General features: G+C 36.5%; 1 protein-coding gene across 1 annotated transcript in view; it reads right to left on the reverse strand.

The window, feature by feature from the left end:
* Positions 1 to 15,889, reverse strand: part of sick (sickie) — a 99,101-nt gene that overhangs the window by 49,861 nt on the left and 33,351 nt on the right. The window contains exon 2 of the mRNA XM_017617133.1: positions 786 to 2,766. Within this exon, the coding sequence (XP_017472622.1) occupies positions 786 to 2,528 (1,743 nt within the window). The 5' untranslated portion in view covers positions 2,529 to 2,766. The remainder of the gene's footprint in view (positions 1 to 785; positions 2,767 to 15,889) is intronic.

A 15,889-nucleotide genomic window follows, 5' to 3' on the forward strand; every position in this document is an offset into this window, starting at 1 on the left:
GCAAACGTAGTACATAGGGCGACATCTAGATGTCATCTACCTCGCCCTATTCACTATGCTTTTTTATAGGAGCTTTTCAAAGCTTTGCTTTATGGTGTCGGACACACAACATTGAAAGTTTCTGGAACACAACATTGCAAGTTGATAAAAGCGTTGTAAAATACGGGTCTCCTTTTCCCGATATTCTTCAGCGCTGGGGGCGGCTGATACAAATTTGACCACCCTAATGTAGATACATGCTTAAGTATATAACAAGTCTAATGAAAAGGTTATACAACGACGACATTACTTTTCTTGCATTTCCGTTTTGGAAGAAGGGAATTTCAAAGGAACTACGAGGAAAGAGATTCAGTTTTGTGGAACTGAATTTGTTTTGAGGCCTTTGTGGCCTTCTTCGAGCGTTTGAACTTTTAACTTTCATACGCTGAGTGAAAACATTTTTAAATAAAGCTGACATAAATTTTACACTCATTATTTAATAAGTTGCAACCGCCAGAGTTCTCAAAATGCACGGTAGAGATCTGCCGGAAAAGCAAAAATCTCGGGCTTTGTACTTTCGGTCCCTGTTTACACCCACAAGATGAGGTTTGTAGGCAAGCTTTCTTTGGTGTTCAGTGTTAGGGACTCGTCATCGGAATATTAATGATCTTTTAATTCGCAATGTCTCTTGTTGTCTGACCCTCTGACTAACTAGCTAGTAGATAATGGAGATAAAAATAACAAATATTACGAGTAATAATAATTTTAAATACATAATAAAAGATAAGAAATATTAAAAAATGAACCTTGTTATCGGTGCTGCGACTCATGCTGAGCGTATTGCTGCTGTTGGTTAATCCACTGCCAGTAATCGGCGGACAAGACTGCCTCTTCATGTCTCTCTTTATAGCCAACTCATACCAAGGTATCACCGGCTTGCTGCGCAACGTCGTTTGGCAGCCTATTTTAAAGTCCAACGGATCTATATACTCTGGCGCCAGTCGATTCAGATCTGCCACAGCATCATCCGCAGATGCATAGATATTTCCAGCAGATTTATTCGCATGCAGCAACGAGTGGTGTTGACGCCCCCCAGCATATACCGAGTAGTAGGCGCCACTCATCATATTCAACATGGATCCCATAGGCGAGGAGTCATACGAGCGATACAATCCTGCACCCATACTTTGCACGCGCATATGCCCCAAGGTATGATAACGCCGATCGACGGCATTCTGCAGCACGGGCATGGCACTGGGCACGGCTGGTATATCATCCTGATCGATGGTGTTAAGGCTGTGACTAGTGTGCGAACGTTCGAGTATTTCGGCGCTAGTGCTGCGCTGTGGCGTTGAGAGCGTTGGCATTTGTAGCTGATACGTGGCGTTGTTAGGGGGCGAGCTTAGTGGTGATTTAGTCGCACTCTGACACGGACTAGTCGGACGTGAGTGTGAAGACTGCGCGGTTGTTGGTACCGTTAGCGTAGGCATGGCATAAATCTTTGGTTTGGCGTAGAGGCTTTCGCGTCGCACAGGCGTAGGTGGCGCGCTCGGCGACAGCGCTGGACGACCGCTGGCATATGTCGGGCTCTCGCTTTCACTGCGATGGTAAGAGCTTGTCATCAAAGTGGACGGACGTGCGCTCTCAATTAGCGATTTGGCGCGACTGTATTGTGAGCTGGTCTGGGAAGTGTTGCTGCGAGTCGAAGAACGACGCATTTTGGAGGGTGTAAAGTCACCTGATGTGCGACCACTGATAATAGAGTAATCCTGCATTTCGAAGGAGTTTTTTGTAGAAATTGGCGAGTAGCAGCGTTCCGAGTCACCATAAGAATGGCGCGTGCTTGTGCTATCCAAGCGTCGTTTCGGACTATCGGGAGCGGTATACAAATAGATGTTCTCCTCCTCGGCAGTGGTGTAGTCTGGTGTTTTCGGTGTGGCGCTGCTCTGCAGCGAATCTAAGGAGAAGCGTGAATTCTTTTTCAAACTGTGATATTCGACAGCAATGCTGCCCGAACCAGTCGAGCCAATGACACTATCGCGACAGCCGCCACCGCCATTGCTGCCGCCGCCACCTGATGAGGAAGACGCATCTGAGAGTGGGCGAAAACCAGTGGCGCGCACATGTGAGCTAGCGTAGAGTGGTTCCAAATCACCGATTGTTGGCGTTTTCACTGCCTTCGCGACTGGACGAGTTGCGTAGATTTCCTCGACCACACTCGGTGTATTTGTGCTGCCGCTGCTATTTGTAGTGCTATTAGCTCTACCCAAGCGCTGAGTATTGTGGCAAATTCCGCTGTTGCCCGAGCAACAAGAACACTGGCTATAATCGCTTTTCAGTGAGAGTGTGCGCCGTCGCTCCACCATGGCTGGCCGACGCATGTCCGTGGAGCTGCTGCTGACCTTCGCATCGGCAGCGTTGAGTTCTGCTTCCAATTCAGCGGCACGTATTGAATGAGCACGATAGAGGCCACGCGAACGTATGGTGGCATAGCCATCGTAGAGTGGTGTAGCGGCTGGAGAGGGCGGTGGACGCGTTGTGGCGGACATGTCGCTACTAACAATTTTGCACTTTCGCGAGTTGATCAAATGCGACACATTGTCGCCACAACTGTTGCAGTGGTCGTGCCCTCCGTTGTCGTTGTCGTTGTCGTCGTCGTCGAAGTCGCCGTAATACTCGTAATTACCACTGTCACATTTTCTTTCTTTCGAACGTTTTGTCGTTTTGAGTTTTTCAATTTTCTTTTGCAGCTTCAGTTTAACGGCTTTGAATGATGATTAATTGCAGCTGTATTTGAAATAGGAAAACAAATTATGATTTGTAATCATTGCAGCGCGGCGGTCGGTCGGCCTGCGTTTTATTTGGTAGGCGGCGGGCGACGACCAACGCGCTGCAATGAGCGACCAGCGGAGTTGAAGTGCTGCTGATGGCATCGGCGCGCTGTCGGTGATACTGGTGGTCCAGTTTAAGTGAGTGGTGCAGAGTTCATTATTATGCGCTTAGTTTTATTATTTGTAATTTTTCTCTTCAGTTAATATGCACATCAATCATTTTGATATTATTAATTGGTTTCATAAAAGCAAATAAGTGTTGGTAAATTGTGAAGCATTGACTGAAGATTTATGTAAAGGAAAAGTAGGAAGTGGGATGCAGTTCATTGCGCTTGATGAGTTGTGGGCAGTGATTAAAGAGCACTAAGTGACGTGGCATATTTTAGCATTTATACGAGTAGGAAAAAAGTTCTTTACAGTAAGAAAAAAGTAATTCATGTAATTTATCTTGCGTCTCGATGCATGAAAAATTGAGGAATGGAGCTTTCAAAAACATGAATTCCTCTTTCCTACAAATTCTTGCAATATGTACTTGATTTTATTCAATCGATCACTTTTCTATAATTTCAATTTTTTCGAAATTACTTTAATTTAATTTTTTTCCTTAATTTAATTTGTCGACCGTAAGAGAGAGCAAATCTAAGCCTCTTAAAGCCTTCTCCGATATTTTTTTTCGGGTTTAAACAAGAAGATTAAAAACAATTTAAATTTAAGAACGACTAAATCGAGCTTGAAAATATCTTTTTGAAGATCACTTATTATTCTATGGATGGTGACTGTTACATAGAGGTTCGCTGGTACCAGACGTTTGATTTGGAATTTCCCATCTTTTGTTCAGCGTCTGTTAGGAAACATAGGATGTTGGACTTCTCCACCTGTTAGTTACAACAACCATTTTGAAGCTGTTGCAAACTTTTCTATTCAGTCAAGCAGCCGCTGTTCTATTCAGAAAATGCTTACATATATACTTTTAAATGACTTTAAACTACTACACAACGCAATGTTTTCAAACCATAAGAAGCTTTCTCAATTAGAGTTAAAATTCCAAAACTCGCACGCCTAATTAGAGCACTAATATGTACACAAATGCTATAATTCGAAGTTTAAGTAAATCTTACTTTTTCTTCGACTAGTATCTGTAGCCAGGTGGTTAGATGTGCGCTATGCCACTGCACAGGACTTGGGTTCGATCTCTGATCCGAGCAATATCTAAAATTAAAAAAGGGATTTCTCTAACAGCGGTCGCCACTCGGCAGGCAATGGCAAACCTTCGAGTATATTTCTGCCTTGAAAAACAGCTTCTCATAAAAATGCAATCGCCGTTCGGAGTCGGCGTAAAACTGTAGGTTCCTCCGCTTTGTGTGACAACATCAAGGCGCACTCCACAAATCGGAGGAGAAGCTCGGCCAAACACTAACATATGTGTAAGCGCCAATCTATTATTATTATTATAACTAATATCTTGCAGTGTATGCTTGAGTGTTAGAAGAAAGTACGTAGTTTTAGTGCTGGAAATCATACAGGAATTCCAGCTTTGACGCTTCATGATTTCTAAATTAACAGGGCAATTCTGGCTACGATAGTAAAACGTCTTTCGTAAGACAAATGAAAGACAGATGACAAGATATTTCGAAAGAGTTTTGTTATTCTAGCATAAAAGTCTTAGAAAAAACGCTCTCTAATTCACCACGCGTGGTGAAGAGCTATTTTGAGAGAAATCAATATCATTTAGCTCGCGTCGCTCCAACAGTCGCAAAGACCGAGTATCGGCCAACGGATTTTTTTCCGCTATTTTTAATTGAATTTTTTTCTCTAATTAATTTTTTTCTTTTTATTTCATGATTTTATTGTTTTAAAAAGACACAATTTCTTTTTCAATTTTTAGAAAATCATTTTATGTATATTTTTTATTTCGCAGTTCAAATTTCTTTCAATGTTAAGATGTTATTTTTTTTAATTTCAGTTAATTTTTAGGAACTTATATTATTTTTTCTTTTTTCAATTAAATTTTCTTCCCTTTCAGTTTAATTTTCTCTTCATTTTTAAATTTTATCCAAAAAAGGAAAATATTTTTCTATTTTGATTTTATTTTTAAAATCTTATTTTATTTATTAATTTTTTTAATTTAATTTCTTTTCTCTCGTTGATTTCCTTTTATTTTAATTTTTAGATTTTATTGTTTTAAAAAGAAAAATATATTTGTTTGTTTGATTTAGCGTTTAGGGTATTATTTGATTTTTTTGTCTTTTTTTATTTAATTTGCTTTTAATTTTTTGACTATTATACATATATATTTTTTTGAATATAATTTTTAACTACTATTTTCTTCTGTTTCGATTAAATCTTTTTCTTTTTCTGATTTAGTTTTTGCATTTTATTTTTTTAAGAAGACGAAACAATTTATTTTAATTTCTTTTAATTTTGAAATATTTTTTAAATTTATTTTTGCTTTATGTATTTTATATTTTTCTTTTTTTGATTTAATTTATTATTTTTGATTGTTTTAAAATGAGAAATGTATGTTTTTTTTTAAATTTAATTTAAAAAAAACTTATTGCTAAAAGGCGAACAGCACAACGCTAAGGCCTCCTCGTCAGCAGATCTTTGAATCGATGTTATGAAAGACAATAAACGGCTTTCAGGATAGTTGCCAGAAACGACAATTGATTTATAAAAGAGACTTTTGTCTATCGAAAGACTGTGGTGAGTTGAGAGTTAGTTGCCAGAATTGCCCTGTATGTAACGAGATATCGGACGATAAACGTGATGGTAGAAATTCAGAACACTAAGCGCTAATCAAAGTAATTGCCTTCAACTCAAATCATAGGCTGCTTCCGTGAATAAACAAAAGTGTAAAAAGCAAATAGCCATCTTAATACAAAAAAAAATTAAATACATGAATGACCAGAGACTAGAACTAAGCGTTAAGCGTTTATTATTAAAAAATTATTGCTCACCATGACAGCGGTCACGGTGACTTCAAGTGGGAAATGCTTCTAGATTTAGAAAAACATAAAAATGTTTTATGTAAATATATATCTATGTGTGTGTGTAGGTTGTTGATTGCTGCATTTTTTTATGTAAATAAATAAGTATGTACATATGTAAGTACAAACAATTGTATATAGTTATGTAAGTGCCTTCATTGTCTTCCAAGCTTGTCTACTCTACTGCACAATCAGCAAGCAGTGAATGGCTAGAAACAAAACGAGGCGCAATTGCAAAATGAGCAGTGAATTATGAGTAAAAAAAAAACGTAAATATGTACATAGTACGTATATATAAATATAATACAAAAAGCAGTTACAGTAAATGAAAATGACATTAGAAAATTGTGTAGTTTATTGCGATTTCCTAGACAACTAACAAAGGCAGTGACAAAGATAAACAATAGACAATAAATGGAGAACACAACAGAATAATAGTGAACTGCTTCTTACGGAGGTACACACATACATATGTATATTAAAAAAAAAAAATTTGAAAACAAAAGGAAATAATGTTAGAAAGACGTTGAGTGATATGAAGTGTCATACCAATACATTCCCAAACGCATTTGCTCTCTTTTATGCCTGTCTGTCGCTCCATGCTTTCTGCAACTGTCAAGTGACAAGCAGTAAATGACACATGCAACATGTGGCCGACCGACCGACCAGAGGAGCTGTGCAGAACTCGCACACATTTCTGTTTTTTTCGAGCTTGTGCTTGTTTTGTTTTGCCTGCAATTTGCAGCAGAAACATGAGACAAGCGCACAAGGAACAGCAACAACAAAAACCATAGAAATTGTAGTAGCTGCAGCAATATGGCAGCAGTCGCTTGAACGAACAGTGGCTGCAGTTAATTTTCAAACAACATGTGTAAAGGTCAACACATGTGTTGTGCGTATAATTCCATGTGGAACATGCAACACCAACAGCAACAACAAACATAACAGCACATGCATGCAGTTATTGTGAAAATAAACGCTGCATATTTGGCATGCAATTGTTGCACTCGTACGCACACTCGATCGTAGTAGTACTAATTCAAGCACACAGCATGACACCGAAGGATAGAGCGACGGAGCGGCAGAGTACAGCACCGTACGAGTGTTAAGTGTGCGGTGTCGACATTTTCAACGGGGATCCATGCAACAGCGGCAGCAGCGGCAGCAGCTAACAAGCGACAACTGTTTTTTCGCCACTGCTAGTCAATGCTTTCAATTTCATTTTGTGTTAAGGAGTGGCTTAGGTACTTCGAAATGTATCTTTGCAGGATTTTTGAAAATCGAACTAAATCTGTGACCAGGAGAGGAAAGCGGCGAAACTTTTTCGATGGCAATGCAGCTGACATGTCATAGAGGATGCCCAAATGTTTGTGTCAAATTTTTTAGGCATACCCACGGGCTGAACTTCGCGAGACTTCACCATGTAACCGCATTTTAATATTTAGAAAAGTTCTATTAGGCAATTTATTTCTGGTAAATGATATCGAATAACAAAAAACATAAACTCGGAGGCTTTGAATATGTAATATTTTTGTTTTTTTTGTGATTTTCTTGGAAAATTAAATATGTAATTAGTCACTCCTGGATGATTTTTATTTTCAAGGTATAATTGAAAAAAAAAAAATGTTTGAGTAATCAGTTCTCTTACATTCCACGATTTAAAAAAAAATCTAAAAATTAATAGTGTTTGAAAATACTTAAAAAAAAAAATAAGAATAAAAAAAATTTCTTGAAAGTTTCATGAAAAATTATGTGAAATTGCAAAGAAAGTAATTAACTTTAAGATCTTGGCAGTACTATTAAAAAATGAAAAAAAACGAAGACATCTCTAGTTTAAAATTTTTCGTCTTCTAAAGTTTTCTTGAAAAACTCAATTTTTAAAAATAACTTTTTTTTTAAATATTTTGCTATAGTGCGTGAGGCAGCCTAATAAACAACCCAAACAACTCCTTGCTTATAAAACAAACACGATCCACAATAACATCCATTCATACTACATACATTCATGCATATGTACGTGAGTGCCATAAGCCTTGTGGCTGGCAAACAAACATACAAAAACATAAAATTTTTTATTGCTAGCAATTTTACATTTCGCATGCAATTCGTGTATTTGTCCTGCTGACGTTCAAGCGTCTTTATGTTCATCAACGCTACTGCATGTGCGCTATGGCCTGTCCGTCAGTTGTATTTATGTATGTATGATTTAGTCAGCGGTTATTTTTCCATAATATGGCTTTACTTTTTATTATTATTTTTTATTCAATTTGCTTTTTTTTTACAATGCGGTCTTTGACTTACATATGAGTCATCAACAGAAAGTTAAAAACAAAACGACAACAGCTGGTCTTGGCCGAAGGAAACGCCACTTACAAAGTCTAAGTGAGGTAAAAGGCTGGAGTATGAGTGTTGGATTAATGCATAAAAGCTCAAACAGACGGCAGCGTTAATCCGGATTAACGCTGCCGTCTGTTTGAGCTTTAATGGGATTTCGCATGTGTTAGTAGTTTAATCAAATACGCGAAGTTTTTCTGCGGTTAGAAATCTAAAGGGGAATTTAATGTCTATGCCTTTGAGCGGAACAGAAGGTGTACCCTCAGAGGAATTAAAGACATTGGCCTCAGAACTTAGAAACCTCGCCTAAGTCAGCTATTAGACATTGAAATGCCAGAGAAGGAATAACTAGTTGGATATGAGGATGACCTCGAAAGCGGTTAAACAAAGTCATAGAACTCAAGCGTAGTAAGGTGCCCATAGTCCCGAACTCCCTGCAAAAAATGCGACTTACCCGGGATGACTCCGGGAACATACGACCAATACCACTTTTGACCTCTTTATAGGGAATAAACTGAGCTTTTGCTCGAGTATGTCCTGTGAAGAGACTAATTGTTCACATTTATACCCGAATGGCGAACGGGTATAAAAAGCGACAAGTTGCTTTAAAAAAAAAAATTGAAATAAAAACTTGCGCCACCTGCGATTCGAACTAGGGCTCTCAAGTTTGCTAATCGAATATTATACATGCCAATGTCGCATATGAAATTTCGTTAACTAAGTGCGTACATATCATCAAATCGTTAATTGTACCCGTTAGAGATGGGTCAGAGACTAACTGTTTTGATGGAAACATCAAAAGTTCTTCACGACCTAAAGAGTGTCTTCGTTTATCAGATAAATGGTCAGTATAGGGGAGCCCAAACATGTAGAACGGAAGCTGCTTATTTCCACCACATTATCGGTACTATTATATGATGTTGACATACTTACTAGCCGTGTACGGGAGATCTACGCGTAGCACCTCAATCTCGTACGGTATCCGGGCTAGCCGTGCTTGTGATAAGTGGTGAATCTCCCTTAGGCTTCTTAGCGCAAGATGGATAACCAGGCGTTCAAATTAAGATACCATACGAGGAACCAAATAAAATTTTGAACTGCAAGGCAGGAGAACTGCAACGATAGTAGTTACCATGGAACCCTGGCTCAACATATGGTGGGCGACGATTACAAACTAATGCTACAAACGATGCCTTTGATAATGCATTGAGTTTTTTATACGCCCCTGCCCGTAAACAAATTTCTCTTTGTAATTTAATTAGACAAAATAAAGTTAGCAAAAATAATTAGACAAAAATTATACATTCATGATGAAAAAATTCCATAAAAATGCTTGTAAAAAAGGAGCAACTGGAGCAGGCATTGCTGGCGTGCATACGAGAATTTGAAATATTTTCCTGGGCTTTTGTTCTTATATTTTCTGATCCACATAGATATACAGGTTAATATGTAGATATGTGTATACATACATATGTATAAACATTAAGGTGGTCCTAGTTTTCGAAAAACTTTGGTTTTAGATTCCCAAAAGCTTCTTGGTACTTGGCTCCGATACCGCTTTAAAATGTCAAAGTTGAAATCTCTTGATAAAGATTAAATGGAGAGAGGTTTTAAACTTAATTGCACTAAGAGAAATCGGTATTTTATCTACAGAGTGTACTTTTTACCCTCACTTCGGGTTTAATAAACTCAAGGCGATCACTTTCAAATTGCTAGTTCCAAAAATGGAGCCTCGAAGGCAATTTATAAGTTCTCAAAGCATTTAGGACCGCTCTAATATGCATATCTTCAAGTTTATTTGGAATTTTTCGGCTTTTTGTATGCGGCACATATTTTTGGTTGTCACCTTCAATTATCACACAACGCTCGGTGGCACGCTGGTACACGAAAAGTTTGGGCCACAATTAAAAAGTAACAAATATCAAACTGTTTTAGTTAGCTTGCTGTTTTGTTATCGCCAGCATTGTATCAAAGTGCAATGAGCGCATAACAGTAGCCGAAAGCCAGAGCATGTAAAATTTAAAGTAAGCACAAAAAGCCGGCAATTGATTGCATGCAATTACATCTCCGTATATAACACCACATGCATACCTGCATACTTACATATGCATGTATGTACATACAGGTGTGTGTTTGCTTATAATTTGTTAAATGCTTTTAAGTTGCCTATGTAGTATGTTGTCTTTGGCCTACAACAAATTCACTTTGTAGGCCGACAAATTGTTCAACTAACGTGGTTAGCAATCATTGTTCTGTCCTCTATGTATACGCGGGCTTTGTAGGCTGCGATATACATATGTATGTATGCATGTATGTACATAGCTTAGAGCACTAGGCTGATGACAAAGCCAGTGTGCATGTAACAATAAGTAAGCCATTAAGGCTGACTTAGACTTAACATGTCGACTCAACGATCTGCAGCTTTACTTTAATGGTTCACCTGGTGTACGAGTATGTGTAGCCAGGTGGTTGACTGACTGCTGCTGGCAGGCAGCTAATGGGGGAGTGCTCTGGCATATGCTAGTTTGTATGTATGTACTGGTTAAAATACTCAAACTCGTTTTTGAGAATGCTAGACTGGTAAGAGTGAATTATCTTTAATTATGCGTTAATGAAGTAATTACTCGGTATGCATATGTGTGCGGACCTATGTCAAAAGAGATGGAGACCGAAAAGATTTGTAACTTTTTTTATTTTCAATCTCAAGTTGGCTCTACTAAACTTAAATCAATCGCAGTCAAAATTAATTTTCTTTGCATATACGGGTGACAAACGGGCTCGCTTATTTGCATAAACAGCCTTTGTTTGCATTAACTCATGGATTTACTTTTTTCAAATGCGCATAAGAAGCCGATCAAATGCGCGAAAATTTTGGGAATTAACTCGGATAAGGGAAATTTTCGATGACAACACTGTTAAAAACGGCCAGCTGTACAAGTAAGCAAACAAAACAGGCTAGAAGTTTGGCGTCCGCGGTAGACGAGTGGTAAGGGCTGCGTGCTACAAGACTGTTGGTGCGAGGTTAGATCCCTGGTTGAAGCGATTGCCAAACAATTTTTGTTTTTATTATTTATTCCATTTATTTTATTTTATTTGATTTATATATTTAATTTAATTTAATTTAATTTTAATTTCTTTTTATTTTTTAGAGTTTAATTTTATTAAACAAGCCAACAACAACTATTTGAAAGCAACGTTAAAAAAATATAGAACTTTGTAAAAAAAATGAATAAAAAAGATATAAATGAAAATTCTCGTGGGACTCGATCCCACGACCCTGCGACTCGTTAATCCGCATTACTGCGGTCTGTCTGGGCACAGTTTTAATCAAATCAACTGCACCCAAGAATGATAGAATCCAAGATTGCGCCAATCGAGCTGAGAGCAACTCGACAAGAAAAAGAAGAAGCATCGAACAAAAGGCAGTATTGCCAAGTTTTGAATTTGAAAAAGCACCAAATTTTTATTGGTGTATTTTATGGACTTTATATGAATACATAATTTTATTGTAAGGATGCCGATTCAAATTAATAAAAATCAATGTTTCTTGCACAACGGTCGATTTCTTCTGGCATGATTGAAGGTGCTGCACATATTTCGTTGTCGCTTATGATTGTCACTGTGCCATGATTTTGTTAAAATTTTTTGTAAAATTGGTAAGCAATTTACGATTGCTATAAATTTTGCTTCCATTTTTTTAAGCTTTTCTAATTTGATGTCTTCAAACTGAAAACAAAAGCACCAAAAACGCACCAAGCACAAAACTCAAAAATTTTCGCGTTTTGAATACCCACTAAATTTGCGTTAAGCATTAAGTTGGCAACAGTGAATGTAAACAAAAGTATATTATGACTACGGTGACCATATTAACCAACGTAAAATAAAGGACATTTTTTTCAAAATGATTTGGGAATACGTACAAACAACTTATATGTTAAAGTACCTTACCCATATCGTAATTTAAGTCAGATATTTACCAGTTAATTAACCGTTTATGAAAAATGAAGCCAAATCCTTTTCAAGGATTTCGCCATTCTTTCCTGCCAAAATGCGTTTACCATAATTCATACTGCACGCCGAAGCCAGCACACAGTGGTTCAAAATTGGAATTTAGTGTTCGTAATTCACCGTAGTCTTAATTTTTCAACCAATTTTTACTAAAAAAAAACTTTATTTTGGTGAAAATTTTTTGTGGAAAATGTTTTGGGGAACCATACAATTGTTTTCAACTAGTCGTTGTTATGTACCATTTACTAACTGGAGCAGGAGAAGACATTTTCTTCAAAATTGCCACTTTTTCTGCATTTTGCACTAAAAAATTAAAACAATAAAGTAAAAATTCACAAATCAGGCTCAACTGGTCTCTTGCAAATATTATAAGCCTTCATAAAAAAAATTATCAAATTAAGTGAAAAAAATGAAGGGTCCAGTGAATTACGAACACTAAATGCCAGTTTTGAACCACTGTGCAGAAGGGGGTTTATGGTTCTCTTTCAGTGGAACTTGAAACTCAGCGTGCAACACGATCCTGGGTACAACTTTCCCTGTGCTTTATAGATTGTGCAAAGATTACCTATTAAATAAAAATCCTTAAGTGGGGTTATTTTATTTTCATTTTTCTTATTCTGTGTTTAAAAATTTACCTCTGAAAAATGTAGAGCTGATTTAAAGGACAGTTTAAGAAATAAAGGACAAAATTTTGAAAAAAAAAATATAAAGGACAGGGGGTTAAAATAAAGGACGGATGGTCACTGTAATTATGACGTCAGCGATTGGGTGGATGCTGTCAAATCGACGAAGAGAGGGTTAGCGGTCCGCGAATGGCGCGACCTTTATTTTCTGGATCGTGAACTGCACCCTTAATCTGGATCAACGCTGCCATCTGTCTATGCTTTTAGAAATGCCCGCAAATTACAAATCGAAAATCTTAGAAAAGTTCTATCGCCCTAATGCACATTAATTAAATGGAAAAACCTGTACCACCCACAAATCATTCAAGCTGTGAAATTGACTTATCGGCCAAGTGAAACGCTGTCAATCACGAAACGTCAGCTGCTATTAATTTTAGGTGCATTTGACCTTAGCTGACACTTTAAGCTGCAAGGCAAGTCAAGTGGAACGTGTACAAAAGAAAATTAGTCGATCTGAAGGAATACTTAGTATGAGAAAAAATTATTTTCATTGCAATTATTTTGCAAATTTCTAGTCAGTCTTACGTAAATACTACATATGTACATACATGTGTATGTACTTAAGTCTAAATAAAAAATAAAATAAAAACAAGCATTCATTTTCGCGAGACTTTACCCTGAACTTTTAGCAGACTCAATAAGCCGCTTAGCGCAATCAATAGCCCCCTATAGCCGTCAAAACAAAATATTTTCGCATTTATTTTAGATTTTTTTATTCATCGATTTTTTTCCACTTTGTTTTTACATTTACAATCCATTTTGATAAATGACTGCTATTGGATTTTATGCATAATGTCAATTTGGGCACATGGCCACACTGTTGAATGCACAGGAACTGCTTTGAAACAAAATTTCATTAAACTTCCAGCCAGCCAGCAAAAGCGTGGGTGGATTGGCAATTGTTTTGACCAAAAACCAAGCCAAAGACTTAATAAACTGAAAATTTCGAAAAATAGTAGACAATTAAGATCAATTGCCAATACCTATAGCAAATACATATTTACTTGAAAATGGCAGGTTGGCCATAAAGCGAACGAAATTTATGCCTATTTTTAGCGAATGCAACATTTTTATTACCATATTTTGTAACATTTTCATGCGTTTGCGTCGCATTTATGTGGTCAATGCGAGAAGTTTAAATTAATGCGCATACATTAAATGTGGAAAAAAAAATTTATTTTTATTTTATGCTTGATTTATGATATTTCTAGCGCTTAATTGCCAGAATTGTGAATTCAATATTAAGCGTATTTTTTGACATGGAGAATTCTTTTTGTTTGTAAAAATAAAAGTGAGTCTATGAATTTTAAATACATATCTAAATTCCAAGTCTCAGTTTTCAAATCTAGGCCTAGTTTGCAGTTCTCAAGTAAAATCGCAAAACAAATTTTTAATTAATTCAACTGCTTGAAAAAATACTTTGCCGTTGCTGAAAATTTTCTTGAAAAAATAAATATGCGAGCATTTCTCTTTACAGCGGTTTATGTTTTATGAAATTTTTTTAGAAGAAAATTTCTTTTTCATTTCTTGTGAGTATTATATGAATTTGATTTTTTATTTTTATTTTTATTTTTATTTTTTTGAGAGCTGGACACTGCTCAAATTAAAAATTGAATTTTATATACTTAATAGAACTCCGTTAAAAAAATAGGTGGCAACACTCTTAAAAATATTTCGTGATCAAAGTTGATATTGAAATTTCTTGATGGATTTACATTTTTGATTCGCATTTTAAAACAAATGGCCACTTTATACAAACAATCACTGAGATATCATCCAGCTAGCAAAATTTTGAAAGTAAAATATTATTCAGCTATTTTTAATTGTAAGAGCTTGTATAAATACACTTGCGGCCACGAAAACTTTACATAGACTTAAAAAAAAGTAGGCAGCATTTGTTAAATTAATAAAAAAAATATTTATTTTTAAAGTTCACCCTGTAACAAAAAATATGTAAACAAAAGTATAAAACTTTGTACAAAATTTAAAAAATTCATAAAATTTTCATAAAAATTTCAACCATTTTATTAAATTTTAAGGAAAATTTCGGGTATGCAGTTTAATAGCCCATTTAATTTTCATATAATAATGTGGCCCAAATTTCTCGGTGATTTTTGAAATTTTTTTCCCCCGACGATCTTGTGTAGTGTTTTCCATGTAACGCACGAAAGTGCTTTGATAGGGGTAAACTATCTAAATATTTGACCGACTTGAGTCATTTACGTTTTAGAAGAAGATATAGTACGTGCCGTTGAGAATTAGATGGGCTTTTCTTTTATAAAATTTCACCCATAACTCGATAAAAATTAAAAAAAAAGCATGAGAAATTATCACGCTTGCTTACAATTAAATCTAGCGATAAAATAGGCTGTAACTTTGACTCTTTTATACGAACGTCCTCTGATCAAAACGTGCACGTATGTATGTATAAATGTAGCGGCGGTCCGAGAGAATTTTACTCTCCGCCAATATGTACATAGATAGTTAAATACAAATATAAACTCTAGAGAAAGATAAAAAGAAACTCTGCCCGTGGGCGTCACTGATTTGGAGTAACACAAAAATATTGCTGAGCACAGTATTATTTAAGCGCAAAAAGATTGAAACCACTAAACTTCGCTCGAAACTTCATTATATAGACGCTAGCAAGGAGAAATTGCTAATAGTGTAAAAAAAGTGTGCAAAGTTTCTTTTTGCCACAAAAAAGTTCATTAGACACTTTGCTTTTCGTCACAGTTGATTACATTTTTACTACATCATTCGCCTCGTCCAGCCAATTCATATTTATTTATTTTCCACTATCAGTTGGCGCGCGCAGGCACATCCTTCTACATTCTGGCATTTGCCATATTTTTTGACATTTATGCAGCGCATGCGCGCACCAGGCCACCGCTGCCGTTAGCTCAGACACTTTGTGAATTTTATAAATTATGGCAATTTCCTACTGATCGCTTTGGCTTGATAAGCGTATGCAGTTTTTTTTTTTTTGGTGTTGCAAATATGCTTCAAGTACTCTCTCCTGTTTTTGTTTTGCTGCTGGCAATTTAGCATTTCGCTGTCATTGGCT

This window comes from Rhagoletis zephyria, unplaced genomic scaffold (genome assembly GCF_001687245.7).
Source record: "Rhagoletis zephyria isolate East Lansing unplaced genomic scaffold, Rhagoletis_zephyria_1.1 Rzeph_scaffold_01337, whole genome shotgun sequence".
Lineage (NCBI taxonomy): Eukaryota > Metazoa > Arthropoda > Insecta > Diptera > Tephritidae > Rhagoletis > Rhagoletis zephyria.